This window comes from Pan paniscus, chromosome 3 (assembly GCF_029289425.2).
Source record: "Pan paniscus chromosome 3, NHGRI_mPanPan1-v2.0_pri, whole genome shotgun sequence".
NCBI classification, from domain to species: Eukaryota; Metazoa; Chordata; class Mammalia; order Primates; family Hominidae; genus Pan; species Pan paniscus.
In genome coordinates, this window is record NC_073252.2 from 142867515 (window position 1) to 142882428 (window position 14914).

Genomic DNA, 14914 nt, shown 5'->3' on the forward strand with positions numbered 1-14914 from the left:
AGTGTATAATTTGATGAGATTTGGCATATGTACAGACCCATAAAACCATGACTATGATCAGGATAATGAATATTTCTGTCATCCCCCCAAATAGTTCATCCCTTCTTACTTCTCCCCACTCCCCATCCTATATAACTGATCTGCTTTCTGTCACTTAGTTTATATTTTCTAGAATTTTATAAAAAATGAAACCACATATATGTACTCTTTTTTGTACAGCTTCTCTTAAAATAATTATTTTGGACATTTAGCTGTGCTGTGGCACATATCAATCGTTCATTTTTATTGCTGAGTAGCATTTCATTATATGTATATACCATAATTTGTTTAGACCTTCTCCTGTTGATCAACATTTAGGTTGTACAGTTTTGATGTATTACAAATAGAGCTGCTATGAAGATTCACATACAAGTCTTTGTATGGATATATGTTTTATATTTTGGGGGGTAAATACGTAGAAGTGGAATGACTGGTACACATAGTAGGTGGATGTTTAATTTTTTAAAAATTACCAAACTGTTTTCCAAAGTAGTTATATATTAATTGCAGGCATACCTAATTTTATTGCACTTCACAGATAACTTCATTCTTCACAAATTGAAGGCTTCTGGCAATCCTGCATTAAGCAAGTCTATCAATGCTATTTTTCCAACATCATGTGCTCACTTTTGTGTCTGTGTCATTTTGGTAATTCTCTATCTCAAACTTTTTCATTATTCTTATATCTCTTATGGTGATCTGTGATCAGTGATTTCTGATGTTCCATACCACTATAATTGTTTTGGGGCTCCACAAACTGCATCTATATACATACAGTTGCAAAGTTACTCCATAAATATCATATGTCCCTGACTGCTCCATCAACCAGCTGTTCCTATCTGTCTCCCTCTTCTCAGGCCTCCCTATTCCCTGAGACCCAACAATATTGAAATTAGGCCAATTAATAACCTTACAATGGCCTCTAAGTGTTCAAGTGAAAGGAAGAGTCACCAGTTTCTCACTTTAATACAAAAGCTAGAAAGGATTAAGTTTAATGAGGAAGGCATATTGAAAACTGAGATAGGCCGAAAGCTAGGCCTCTTTCTCCAAACAGTTAGCAAAGTTGTGAATACAAGGGAAAAGTTCTTGAAGGAAATTATAAGTACTACACTAGTGAACCCATGAATGATAAGAAAGCAAAACAGCTTTATTACTGATAGGGAGAAAGTTTGAGTGGTCTGAATAGAAGATCAAAGCAGCCATAACATTCCTTTAAGCCAAGCCTAATCCAAAGTAAGGCCCTAACTCTCTTTAATGTTAGAAAGGCTGAGAGAGGTAAGGAAGCTACAGAAGTTTGAAGCTAGCAGAGATTGCTTCAGAAGGCTTAAGGACAGCAGTCATCTCTATAAAGTGTGAGGTGAAGGGGTTTTAAAATGGCAGTATATCTCTGTCATGCCTACCTTTGAAGAAAACAATTGAAAAATTAAAAAAAAAAAATAGTAGCATAGGAGCAAGCTGGCCTCACTCCCTCAACAGAAAACCAAATACAAATACACAGTGCCAAGATTTTTACCAGTAACAATCCAGAAATCACAAAAGAGGATGAGACAGATCCCAGGACCACAGAGAAGTGAAAAAACTTCAAGCAGATGATAGGAGAATCAGACTTCCACATCCATAATGCCCCTCCTGACAATTCTGCCCTGCAACAAGCTTGCAAAAAGCCTTCCCCCAGCTCACAATTTCTACACTGGAAAGAAATGAGATTGAGGTAGAAGTTTTAGTCTGTTTTTGCCTCTCTATAAATAAATACTTGAGACTGGGTAATTTATAAATAAAAGAGATTTAATTGGCTCATGGTTCTGCAGACTGTACAGGAAGCTGGTGCCAGCATCTGCTTCTGGTGAGGGCTTCAGAAAGCTTACAATCGTGGTGGAAGGTCAAGGAGAGCCAGCATCACACGGTGAGAACAGGAGCAAGACAGGGATTTGGTGCCACACTCTTTTAAAACAATCAGATCTCCTGTGAACTCAGAGTGAGAACTCACTTATCACCAACAGGATGGCACCAAGCCATTCCTGAGGAATCCGCCCCCATGATCCAAACACTTCCCACCAGGCTCCACCTCCAACACTGGGGATTATGTTTCAACATGAAATTTGGAGGTAAAAAACATCCAAACCATATCAGTAGTCAATCAGCTTTCCCATCATCTTGGATTCCCTTGCAAGAGACCTGTACCTGCCTTAACACACAGGAAGCATCATGACTGCCTGAAGGTATAAATACCTGTGAGGACAAGCAGAGACAAACTAGGGAGGTAGGACTACCATCCCCAGCCCTGGAAACTCTGCTCTGTAACTCAGCCAAAGGAGATGCCACATCAAAGTGGCTGTTCAGCAGCACCACGCTGTTATGTTCCACAGGTCCCTTGGGCACAAACCACTACCAGCCTTCCCACACTGCCAGAATAATCCTTTTGGGAATTCCCCCATTCAAGACAGGCAGCACTCTAATAATTTAGTAGAGCAGAGGAGAACCTGGGCTTAAGGAACCACATAGAGACAAAAAGGAGGCATCAACCTAATGGTAAAGATTTGCTAAGAGCAAGGTGAAGCAGGAAGTGCTGGTGGAGAAGCTGCAGCAAGTTATCCAGAAGATCTAGAACAAGCTTGTCCAATTCGCAGGCCACAGGCTGCATATGGCCCAGGATGGCTTTGAATGCGGCTCAATAAAAATTTGTAAACTTTCTTAAAACACAAAGAGTTTTTTTGCATTTTTTTTTTTTTTTTTTGAGACGAGTCTCATTCTGTCACCCAGGCTGGAGTGCAGTGTCGCGATCTCGGCTCACTGCAAGCTCCGCCTCCTCCGTTCACACCATTCTCCTGCCTCAGCCTCCCAAGTAGCTGGGACTACAGGCACCCGCCACCACGCCCGGCTAATTTTTTATGTTTTTAGTAGAGAGGGGGTTTCACCATGTTAGCAGGATGGTCTCGATCTCCTGACCTTGTGATCCACCCACCTCGGCATCCCAAAGTGCTGGGATTAGAGGAGTGAGCTACCATGCCCGGCCAGCAATTTTTTTTTTTTTCTTTTTTAGCTCATCAGCTATCATTAGCGTATTCTGTGCGAGGTCCAAGACAATTATTGTTCTTCCAATGTGACCCAGGAAAGCCAAAAGATTGAACACCCCAATCTAGAACATAAGGGATGAAGGTGGCTACACTAAACAATAGATTTTTCCATGTAGATGAACAGCCTTCTATTGGAAGATGATGCCACCTTGGATTTTCATAGCTAGAGAAAAGTCAATGCCTGGCTTCAAAGTTTCAAGGAAGAGAATAACTCGTTAGCAGCTAATGCAGCTGGTGACTTTAAGTTGAAGCCAATGCTTATTTACCATTCTGAAAATCCTAGGGCCTGAAGAATTATGCTAAACCTACTCTGCCTGTGCTCTGCCTGTGGAACAACAAAGCCTGGATGACAGTACCACTGTTTAGAGCATAATTTACTGCATGATTTAAGCCCTCTGTTGAGATCCACTGCTTGGAAAAAAGATTCTTTCAAAATATTACTTATCATTGCCAATATACCTGGTCACTCAAGAGCTCTGATGGAGAGTTATGTTGTTTTCATGCCTGCTAACACAACATCCATTCTGTAGCCCATGAACCAAGCAGTCATTCTGACTTTCAAGTCTTATTGTTTCAGAAATACATTTCATAAGGCATTAGCAGGTAAGTGATTCTTCTGATGGATCTCAGCAAAACAAATGGAGAACTTTCTGGAAAGGATTTACCACTCTAGATGCCGTAAGAACATTCATGATTTAAGGGAGAAGGTCAAAATAGCAACTTTAACAGGAGTTTGGAAGGAACTGATTTCAACCTTCATGGATGACATTGAGGGGTTTACGACTTCAGTGGAAAAAGTAATGGCACATGTGGCAGAAATAGCAAGAGAACAAGAATTAGAAGTGGAGCCTAAAAATGTGTCTGAATGGCTGCAATCTTATAAAACTTGGATGACTGTAGAGCTGCTTCTCGTGGATGAGGAATAAAATTGGTTTTTTGAAATGGAACCTATTCCTGGTGAAGATACTGTGCACATTGTTGAAATGACAACAAAGGACTTAGAAGAGTATATCAACTAAAGCAATAGCAGGACTTGAGAGGATTGACTCCAATTTTGAAAGAAGTTCTACTGTGAGTAAAATGCTATCAAACTGCATCACATGCTACAGAGAAATCTTTTGTGAAAAGTCTATCAATGAAGCAAAGTTCATTGCTGTCCTATTTTAAGAAATTGCCACAGCCCTGTCAGCATTCAACAACCACCACCCTGATAAGTCAGCAGCCATCAACACCTAGATGAGACTCTCCACCTGCATAGAGGTTACAACTTGGCTAAAGCTTCAGATTATTGTTAGCACTTAGCAATAGTATTTTAAAATAAAGGTATACATACATTTTTTTTTTTTAGACTACAACAGTGTAAACAATTTTATAAGCACTGGGAAACCAAAACGTTTCTGTGACCCACTTTATTGTGATAGTCACTTTACTGTGGTATTCACTTCATTGTGTGGTGGTCTGGAATTGAACCTGCAGCATCTCTGAGATATGCCTGTACCAGCAGTGCGAAGTGCATTTTCTCCACATTGTTGTCAACACGTGGAATAATCATTTTCACTGTAGTCATTCTAGTGGCTGTGTAGTAGTATCTCATTGTGGTTTTAATTTGCTCTTCACTAGTGTCTAATGAAGTTGAGCATCTTTTTGTACAATTACTTGCCAATCATATAACTTCCTTGGTAAAGTGACTGTTCAAATATTTTGCTCATTTTTAAATTGGATTTTTCTCCTTACTGTTGAGTTGTAAGGGATTTTTATATATTCTAAATATAAATCTTGGTCAAATATATAATTTGCACTTTAGAAAGTAAAATGCAACTGTTTTAGATAATTATGCTTTGTTAATATAATGCATTATCTGTATTTTAAATTTTTCTTATTAATAAGGGGAAGCATTATCTTCATCATCCTCAGCTACCAAGTTTTCCCACGCCTAATAAGATAGCCAGCTGGCATATGAAAAATACGTAAGGAGAATAAAAGTAGAAAACATACTGATTTTCTCAACATCCTTCTAATACCTCCTGATTTTAGGAGTCTCTTGGCAAACTATTAATAAATAGTAGGAGATAAGACACTAGATAGTATATGTGATCATTAGTCTTCCTCCTTTTTTCTTTTAAGCAAACAATAAATAAGCAGTCAGTAAGAAGTAACATTATTAATAAAACTTCCTGTACTTTTAAAAAAATTAGATTTCTTTTATCTCTAAGACTAAGACCCTGTTGTTTACATGACTGTTTTCCTTATCAGACTAAAGGAAAACATCAGTGCCTAGTGTATATTTCTATTCTTATTTCCTTCATTCTCTCCATTTCCTTTAGTCCTTGTTCTTGGTCTTCTCCTTCAATCCTCTCTTCTACCCTACCCAGCATCTGACAAGTATAATGTGCTTAATTTGGTGATTCCAAATAAGTTTTGGCTACAGACTTTTTGGTGATCCTACAGATTGCCTATCATGCTTTTCACTTCAAAGACAACAAAATGAAAGTAATAATACAATTCTTCCCAGAACTTACAGGAAGAAGAGCAGAGTTTTTAATGAGTGAAAAAGTGAAACCATTTTCTATAGTATCCAAATAAATTAGTACTCTCTGCCAGAATAAAGCAAACACACTATTTTTTAAATAATATTCACTATTTAATACTTTAGTGTACCCAGCAATGCATGAACCACAGAGAGCAATCTTTTCCAAACAAGAGTGAATCTAGGTAAATTCTGTGGCTAAATAACCATCCCCCCCAAAAAAGTAATACATCTAGAGAAAACAGCATACAAAATCAAATCTACTCATTTTAAACCATGGAAAAAAACACATTTCCACGTATTTCTTTAAAATCTTTTAATATATATATAAAATTTCACATACTTTTACGATTTTATGGGATATATGACTGCCCAGGGAATGCTACAATGTCAGACACAAATTTGAAAATAACTCTTCCGTAAGTACTGCTAGAACTGAGATGTACAGGAGATTATACAGGCAATCTTTACATAATATCATTAGGATACAGACAACCCTAGGGCTGTAAGTATTCCGTGAAGGTGAATATGAGACAATTAATTATACTCCCCATATTAGATTGGTTCTCATCAGACACCTAACACTAAGCTTATTTGACACTGTTTTTAAAAAGATCCAGTATTAAAAGAATAACCTTCCTCTGGGTAGAAAGAATAGTAATTTTGACCTATTAAAGATGATATATATTGATAAAACACAGTCTTGTTCCCAAATATGCAATAAACCATTACTCTAATGTATGAACACTAATGAAATAATCACCTAGCTATTATAATTGTGTATATACTGAAATTTTCAGTTCAACTCTTTTCTTTTGATACAAGGAACTCTTTTCTTTTGATACAAGGGAAAATAAAATGATTGGCTTCAAATCCATTTTTAGTAATGTAAAATATGTGAGCTTTATTACATGTTAAAGAAAATAAAGATAATATGACCCCAAATTTATTTGTCAAAGTTACAATAAAATATTTTTAAACATATACAAAATTACATATAACGGATGCCTTGTTCAATAAAGGTACCTGATATATTATTTAAATACAGGATAAAACAAAGATACGTTTAATGATTTTCATCTCATTTTAAAGTCACCTTATTGAACGATACATCATGAAATCTATAGTTGTACATCTAGGAAATTTACCAATGGAGCTCTCTTCTACTGGTGTGTATATTTTAATTTGTCTCATATGGGTGTCTCTTCCATTTTGGTGATTGGCTAGAACAGCAATCTGTATCATGAATGTACGAGTTGGCTTCTTATGATTGTCAGTTAAGGGAACATGAATCCAGCCACTTGGTTCCACCAACTCAAGTTGCTGCCAAGGGAAAAAAAATCAGATTATGCTTTTATTCAACAAATGTAATTTATAACAATGAATGCATTCTATAATAAAATAACTTATAATTAACATTTTGCTCAACGAAAGAATGACAATATGATAATAATCACTACCAGTTATTGGTCACTTTTACCATGGTCTACTTATAGTTGCTAAGCACTTTAGATGTACCATCTTAGTAGACAAAATAAAAATAGATGTGCTTCATGTTTACTGAACTTGTACAATTTATACAACTTGTACTCTCTGCCAGAATAAAACAAATACACTAGAAAGTACATGTCTCACAACTTTTAAAAATATGTGAAACACAGATGGCTGACTAGACACAAGTAGTATGTGCCTCCTCCATGAAAAGGAACCAGAATACTAAGTAGATACTCATATTTTGAACAGATAATCTAGGAAAGAAGGCTAGGATTCATCAGGGAAGAGATGGGAAGTACCAGAAGTAATTAACGACAGGGTTCGAGGTAGCTTGCCCAGGCAGGGAACTCACTCACAGCCAGGAGAGGCTCCTGGATGTGGGGAAACAATATGAGAGCTATGGAGATATCCCCACGGCTCTACACTCTGAAACAGGCTTATAGGATCTTAGTGATGACAGAAACCCTCTACCAACTAGGGCCTTGGGCCTGACATAATAAGCTGTCTACAGACTGTAAAGAGACGTTAGGCCAGAAAGGAAACTCAGAATCTCACAGGCATCCGACAGATCCTGGAGCAACCTCAGCTGGGCGCCACTTGGAGAATCTAGATACTGGAGATCTAGAGACACGGCTGCTGCTGCTGTGCTGGTCTAAGGAGGGAGAAGGGAGACTTGGCGCTCCCATGCACCCCTGGGAAGGTCCCAACTGACCAGCTGCAGGCTGTTGTTGAGACAGAAATGAGAAGACCACACTCCCCACAGCTTCTTGTCCATGCTGCTTGCCTGGGAGGAACCCCCCCTCTCTAGTTCCATCATCAAAGACCGAAGGTAGATAAAACCATAAAGATGGGGAGAAACCAGAGCAGAAAAGCTGAAAATTCTAAAAATCAGAGCACCTCTTCTCCTCCAAAGAAATGCAGCTCCTCGCCAGCAACGGAACAAAGCTGGACGGAGAATGACTTTGACGAGTTGAGAGAAGAAGGCTTCAGATGATCAGAAATAACAAACTTATCCGAGCTAAAGGAGGATATTCGAACCCATCGCAAAGAAGCTAAAAACCTTGAAAAAAGATTAGACGAATGGCTAACTAGAATAAACAGCAAAGAGAAGACCTTAAATGACCCCATGAAGCTGAAAACCATGGCAAGAGAACTATGTGACGCATGCACAAGCTTCAATAGCTGATTCGATCAAGTGGAAGAAAGGGTAACAGTGATGGAAGATCAAATGAATGAAATGAAGTGAGAAGAGAAGTTTAGAGAAAAAAGAGTAAAAAGAAATGAACAAAGCCTCCAAGAAATATGGTACTATGTGAAAAGACCAAATCTACATCTGATTGCTATACCTGAAAGTGACGGCCAGAATGGAACCAAGGTGGAAAACACTCTTCAGGATATTGCCCAGAAGAACTTCCCCAATCTAGCAAGGCAGGCCAACATTTAAATTCAGGAAATACAGAGAACACCACAAAGATACTCCTCGAGAAGAGCAACTCCAAGATACATAATTGTCAGATTCACCAAGGTTGATATGAAGGAAAAATATTAAGGGCAGCCAGACAGAAAGGTCGGGTTGCCCACAAAGGGAAGCCCATCAGACTAATAGCAGATCTCTCACCAGAAACTCTACAAGCCAGAAGAGAGTGGGGGCCAATATTCAACATTCTTAAAGAAAAGAATTTTCAACCCAGAACTGCATATCCAGCCAAACTAAGCTTCATAAGTGAAGGAGAAATAAAATACTTTACAGACAAGCAAATGCTGACAAATTTTGTCACCACCAGGCCTGCCTTACAAGAGTTCCTGAAGGAAGCACTAAATATGGAAAGGAACAACCAGTATCAGCCACTGCAAAAACAGGCCAAATTGTAAAGACCATCAATGCTAGGAAGAAACTGCATCAACTAAGGAGCAAAATAACCAGCTAACATCACAATGACAGGAACAAATTCACACATAACAATATTAACCTTAAATGTAAATGGGCTAAATGCTCCAATTGAAAGACACAGACTGGCAAATTAGATAAAGAGTCAAGATCCATCAGTGTGCTGCATTCAGGAGACCCATCTCACGTGCAGAGACACACACAGCCTCAAAATAAAGGGATGGAGGAAGATCTACCAAGCAAATGGAAAACAAAAAAAACCAGGGGTTGAAATCCTAGTCTCTGATAAAATAGACTTTAAACCAACAAAGATCAAAAGAGACAAAGAAGGCCATTACATAATGGTAAAGGGATCAATTCAACAAGAAGAGCTAACTATCCTAAATATATATGCACCCAATACAGGAGCACCCAGATTCATAAAGCAAGTCCTTAGAGACCTATAAAGAGACTTAGACTCCCACACAATAATAATGGGAGATTTTAACACCCCACTGTCAACATTAGACAGATCAATGAGACAGAAAGTTAACAAGCATATCCAGGAATTGAACTCAGCTCTGCACCAAGCAGACCTAATAGACATCCACAGAACTCTCCACCCCAAATCAACAGAATATACATACTTATCAGCACCACATTGCACTTATTCCAAAATTGACCATATAGTTGGAAGTAAAGCACTCCTCAGCAAATATAAAAGAACAGAAATTATCACAAACTGTCTCTCAGACCACAGTGCAATCAAATTCACAAACTGTCTCTCAGACCACAGGGCAATAAAATTAAAACTCAGGATTAAGAAACTCACTCAAAACGGCTCAACTACATGGAAACTGAACAACCTGCTCCTGAATGACTACTGGGTACATAACAAAATGAAGGCAGAAATAAAGATGTTCTTTGAAACTAATGAGAACAAAGACACAACATACCAGAATCTCTGGGACACATGTAAAGCAGTGTGTCGAGGGAAATTTATAGCACTAAATGCCCACAAGAGAAAGCAGGACAGATCTAAAATTGACACAATAACATCACAATTAAAAGAACTAGAGAAGCAAGAGCAAACACATTCAAAAGCCAGCAGAAGGCAAAAAATAACTAAGATTAGAGCAGGACTGAAGGAGATCGAGACATAAAAAACCTTCAAAAAAATCAATGAATACAGGAGCTGGTTTTTTGAAAATATCAACAAAATTGATAGACCGCTAGCAACACTAATAAAGAAGAAAAGAGAAAAGAATCAAATAGACGCCATAAAAAATGATAAAGCAATATCACCACTGAACCAACAGAAATACAAACTACCACCAGAGAATACTATAAACACCTCTACGCAAATAAACTAGAAAATCTACAAGAAATGGATAAATTCCTGGACAAATACACCCTCCCAAGACTAAGCCAGGAAGAAGTTGAATCCCTGAATAGACCAATAACAGGCTCTGAAATTGAGGCAATAATTAATAGCCTACCAACCAAAACAAGTCTAGGACCAGATGGATTAAGAGACGAATTCTACCAGAGGTACAAAGAGGAGCTGGTACCATTCCTTCAGAAACTATTCCAATCAAGAGAAAAAGAGGGAATCCTCCCTAACTCATTTGATGAGGCCAGCATCATCCTGATACCAAAGCCTGGCAGAGACACAACAAGAAAAGAGAATTTTAGACCAATATGTTTCAGGATGCAGCATCAATGTGCAAAAATCACAAGCATTCCTCTACACCAATAACAGACAAACAGAGAGCCAAATCATGAGTGAACTCCCATTCACAACTGCTACAAAGAAAATAAAATACCTAGGAATACAACTTACAAGGGATGTGAAGGAGAACTACACAACCACTTCTCTTCAAGGAGAACTACAAACCACTGCTCAATGAAATGAAAGAGGACACAAACAAATGGAAGAACATTCCATGCTCATGGATAGGAAGAATCAATATCGTGAAAATGGCCACAGTGCCCAAGGTAATTTATAGATTCAATGCTATCCTCATCAAGCTACCAATGACTTTCTTCATAGAATTGGAAAAAACTACTTTAAAGTTCATATGAAACCAAAAAAGAGCCCGCATTGCCAAGACAATCTTAAGCAAAAAGAACAAAGCTGGAGGCATCATGCTACCTCACTTCAAACTATACTACAAGGCTACAGTAACCTAAACAGCATGGTACTGATACCAAAACAGAGATATAGACCAATGCAACAGAACAGAGGCCTCAGAAATAACACCACATATCTACAACCATCTCATCTTTGATTAACCTGACAAAAACAAGAAATGGGGAAAGGATTCTCTATTTAATAAATGGTGCTGGGAAAACTGGCTAGCCATATGGAGAAAGCTGAAACTGGATCCCTTCCTTACACCTTATACAAAAATTAATTCAAGATGGATTAAAGACTTAAATGTTAGACCTAAAACCATAAAAACCCTAGAAGAAAACCTAGGTAATACCATTCAGGACATAGGCATGGCCAAGAACTTTATGTCTAAAACACCAAAAGCAGTGGTAACAGAAGCCAAAATTGACAAATGGGATCTAATTAAACTAAAGAGCTTCTGCACGGCAAAAGAAACTACCATTGGAGTGAAAAGGCAAAAAAGGCAACCTAAAGAATGAGAGAAAAGCAATCTACCCATCTGACAGAGGGCTAATATCCAGAATCTAAAAAGAACTTAAACAAATTTACAACAACAAAAAAAAAACCATCAAAAAGTGGGCAAAGGATATGAACAGACACTTCTCAAAAGAAGACATTTATACAGCCAACACACACTAAAACATGCTCATCATCTCTGGTCATCAGAGAAATGCAAATCAAAACCACAATGAGATACCATCTCACATCAGTTAGAATGGCAATCATTAAAAAGTCAGGAAACAACAGGTGCTGGAGAGGATGTGGAGAAATAGGAACACTTTTCCACTGTTGGTGGGAGTGTAAACTAGTTCAACCATTGTGGAAGACAGTGTGGTGACTGCTCAGAGATCTAGAACTAGAAATACTATTTGACCCAGCATTCTCATTACTGGGTATATACCCAAAGGATTATAAATCATGCTACTATAAAGACACATGCACACGTTTATTGTGGCACTATTCACAATAGCAAAGACTTGGAACCAACCCAACTGTCCATCAGTGATAGACTGGATTAAGAAAATGTGACATATATACACCATGGAATACTATGCAGCCATAAAAAAGGATGGGTTCATGTCCTTTGCAGGGACATGCATGAAGCTGGAAACCATCATTCTAGGTCAACTATCGCAAGGACAGAAAACCAAACACCGCATGTTCTCACTCATAAATGGGAATTGAACAATGAGAACACCTGGACACAGGGCCCGCCCCGGAGCCTGTCGTAGGGTGCAGGGCAGGGGGAGGGATAGCATTAGGAGAAATACCTAATGTAAATGACGAGTTAATGGGTGCAGCAAACCAACATGGTACATGTATACCTATGTAACTAACCTGCACATTGTGTATATGTACCCTAGAACTTAAAGTATAATAAATTAATGAAAGAAAGAAAGAAGGAAGGAGGGAGGGAGTGAGGGAGGGAGGGAGGGAGGGAAAGAAAGAAAGAAGAAAAGAAAAGAAATTAATTCTGACATGTGCTACAACATGGATGAACCTTGAGGACATTATTCTAAGTGAAATACACCAGCCACAAAAAGACAAATACTGCATGATTTTGCTTAGATGAGGTACTTAAGAGTAGTCAAAAATCATAGACACAGAAAGTAGAATAGTGGTTGCCAAGGGGAAAGAGAAATTGAAATTTATTGTTTACATGGTAGAGAGTTAAAGTTTTACAAAATGAAGAGTTTTGATGATGTATAGTTCTTAAATACTGTAAGATTAAATACTATTGTACTAACATTAGGAGAAGTTATGTAATGGGTCACAAAATCAGCACTACTGCCAACCCAAAGACTGCCAGGTCACTTCTGAATAGGAACCACTCACCACCTTTCCCATCACTCAATACTCTTTCGTTGATATCAGCTGCTATGGTATGAAACCTACAGTGGTGTAAATAGGATCCATTAGAGTTTCTCTATGAAGACATCGACATCTCTCAGTCTGGCTTCTGGATCTTCTGCTTCCTATTAGCAACCTTTAAGTCACTATCTACTCTGGCTGTGACTTACTTAAGAGCAGATGTAACCCGCTAGGCATGCACTGATTTACAGTATTAACTACAGCATAAACAAAGCTTACATTAAAAAAAGGAAGTAATTCATCAATAAAAAACATGTCAAATATTAAGTACAAAACTGTTTACATGTCTTCCTACTGCCATGGAAAATAAATGAAGGAAGGAAAAACTACTTGATAGTTGCTTCAGTAGTTGCTCTTTTCTCCCTACTCTCACTACTTCTCCTTTACTAACCATATCTGTGACTTAATGAAATTCTGTAGAATCTTACCACGAGAACTGTCAACACATGAAGCAGCAGATTCTAGAATTTTAACCATCCTTTCACTTAGAAAGAAACTGAACAAGTTAACATTAATGATGACCTAGTTCTGGAGAAAAAAGGTCTAATATGATCCAAAAGAAACTTCAGAAGTTCCAAATGTGTTAAAAGGAAGCAGCTACCACAAAAGCAGCTTAAGAAGAAAGACAGACTCCAACACAAAAGGCTCACTATGGAAAGCAAGCTCTTCTGCCCTAGTGAAGAAGGCGACCACCTAAGAAGATGACTTTGAAAGTCAAAATCAGTCCCCCTGCTAAACATGGTCAAATCATTCATTTTAGACTAGAAAATCGGAAAAGTTTCTATACAGAGAAACTGCTCCAGAAGTTGTCCCTGGAGAGTTAAGATTATATAGCTTAACTAGTCTTAAAGTAACTTATTTTTTAAAAAAGACGCATAACAAAAGAACAACTAGATAGAGTGTTCTACTCATCTGCATGACAATTCTGAATAAATTTGAAGTCAATGTCAATTAAAAAGAATAATTTTATCAAAAGCCCAAGATAGTAAACACATTTTAAGAAGAAATTACAGAAAATCTTTGGACTGAAAAAAGTAAAACTATTTCCAGATTAATCATATTTAACTATCATTAAAAAGTTACATACATATGTACATAGTAAAAATTTTTTAAACTTACAAAATTATATACATAATATTATTTTTGTTGTAAAAGGCTAAATATCTTTTTCTAACTTTTATTTTAGGTTCAGAGGCACATGTGCAAGTTTATTATAAAGGTAAATTGCATATCATGAGGATTTGGTATAAAGATTATTTAGTCACCCAGGTAGTAGGCATAATACCCGATAGGTAGTTTTCCATCCCCACCCTCCTCCCATCTTCCACCCTCAAGAAAGTCCCAGCCACTATTGTTCCCTTCTTTGTGTCCATGTGTATTCAATGTTTAGCTCCCACTTAAAAGTGAGATCATGCAGTATATGGTTTTCTGTTCCTGTGTCAGTTTGCTTAGGATACTGGCATCCAGCTCCATCCATGTTGCTGTAAAGGGCATGATCTCATTCTCTTTTATGGCTGCACAGTATTCCATTATGTGAAATTTGGAATTCCAAAATGTGATATATGTACATTTAAAAAATCTACTCTACTACTGATGGGCTTTTAGGTTGATTCCATGTCTTTACTACTAGCTGCAATGAACATACATGTGCATATGTCTTTATGGTAGAATGATTTATATTCCCTTGGGTATATACCGATTAATGGAATTTGTGGGTGAAATGGTAATTCCATTTTTAATCTCTTTGAGAAACTGCCAAACTGCTTTCCAAAATTGCTGAACTAATTTACATTCCCAACAGCAGTGTTACCGATTTTTGTATACAGTGTAAGGAAGGGATCCAGTTTCAATCTTCTGCCTTTGGT

At 37.7% G+C, this 14914-nt stretch overlaps 1 protein-coding gene across 11 annotated transcripts in view; it reads right to left on the reverse strand.

The window, feature by feature from the left end:
• Positions 1-14914, reverse strand: part of ANAPC10 (anaphase promoting complex subunit 10) — a 458050-nt gene that overhangs the window by 346928 nt on the left and 96208 nt on the right. For 6 of the 11 annotated variants that reach the window (XM_057302172.2, XM_008968859.5, XM_063603950.1 and 3 more), the window contains one exon: positions 5942-6963. The exons of the other annotated variants lie outside the window; for them this stretch is intronic. In XM_057302172.2, coding sequence (XP_057158155.1) covers positions 6918-6963 — 46 coding nt within the window. In that variant the 3' untranslated portion in view covers positions 5942-6917. Of the gene's footprint in view, positions 1-5941; positions 6964-14914 lie in introns of those variants that run through there. 11 annotated transcript variants of the gene reach the window in all.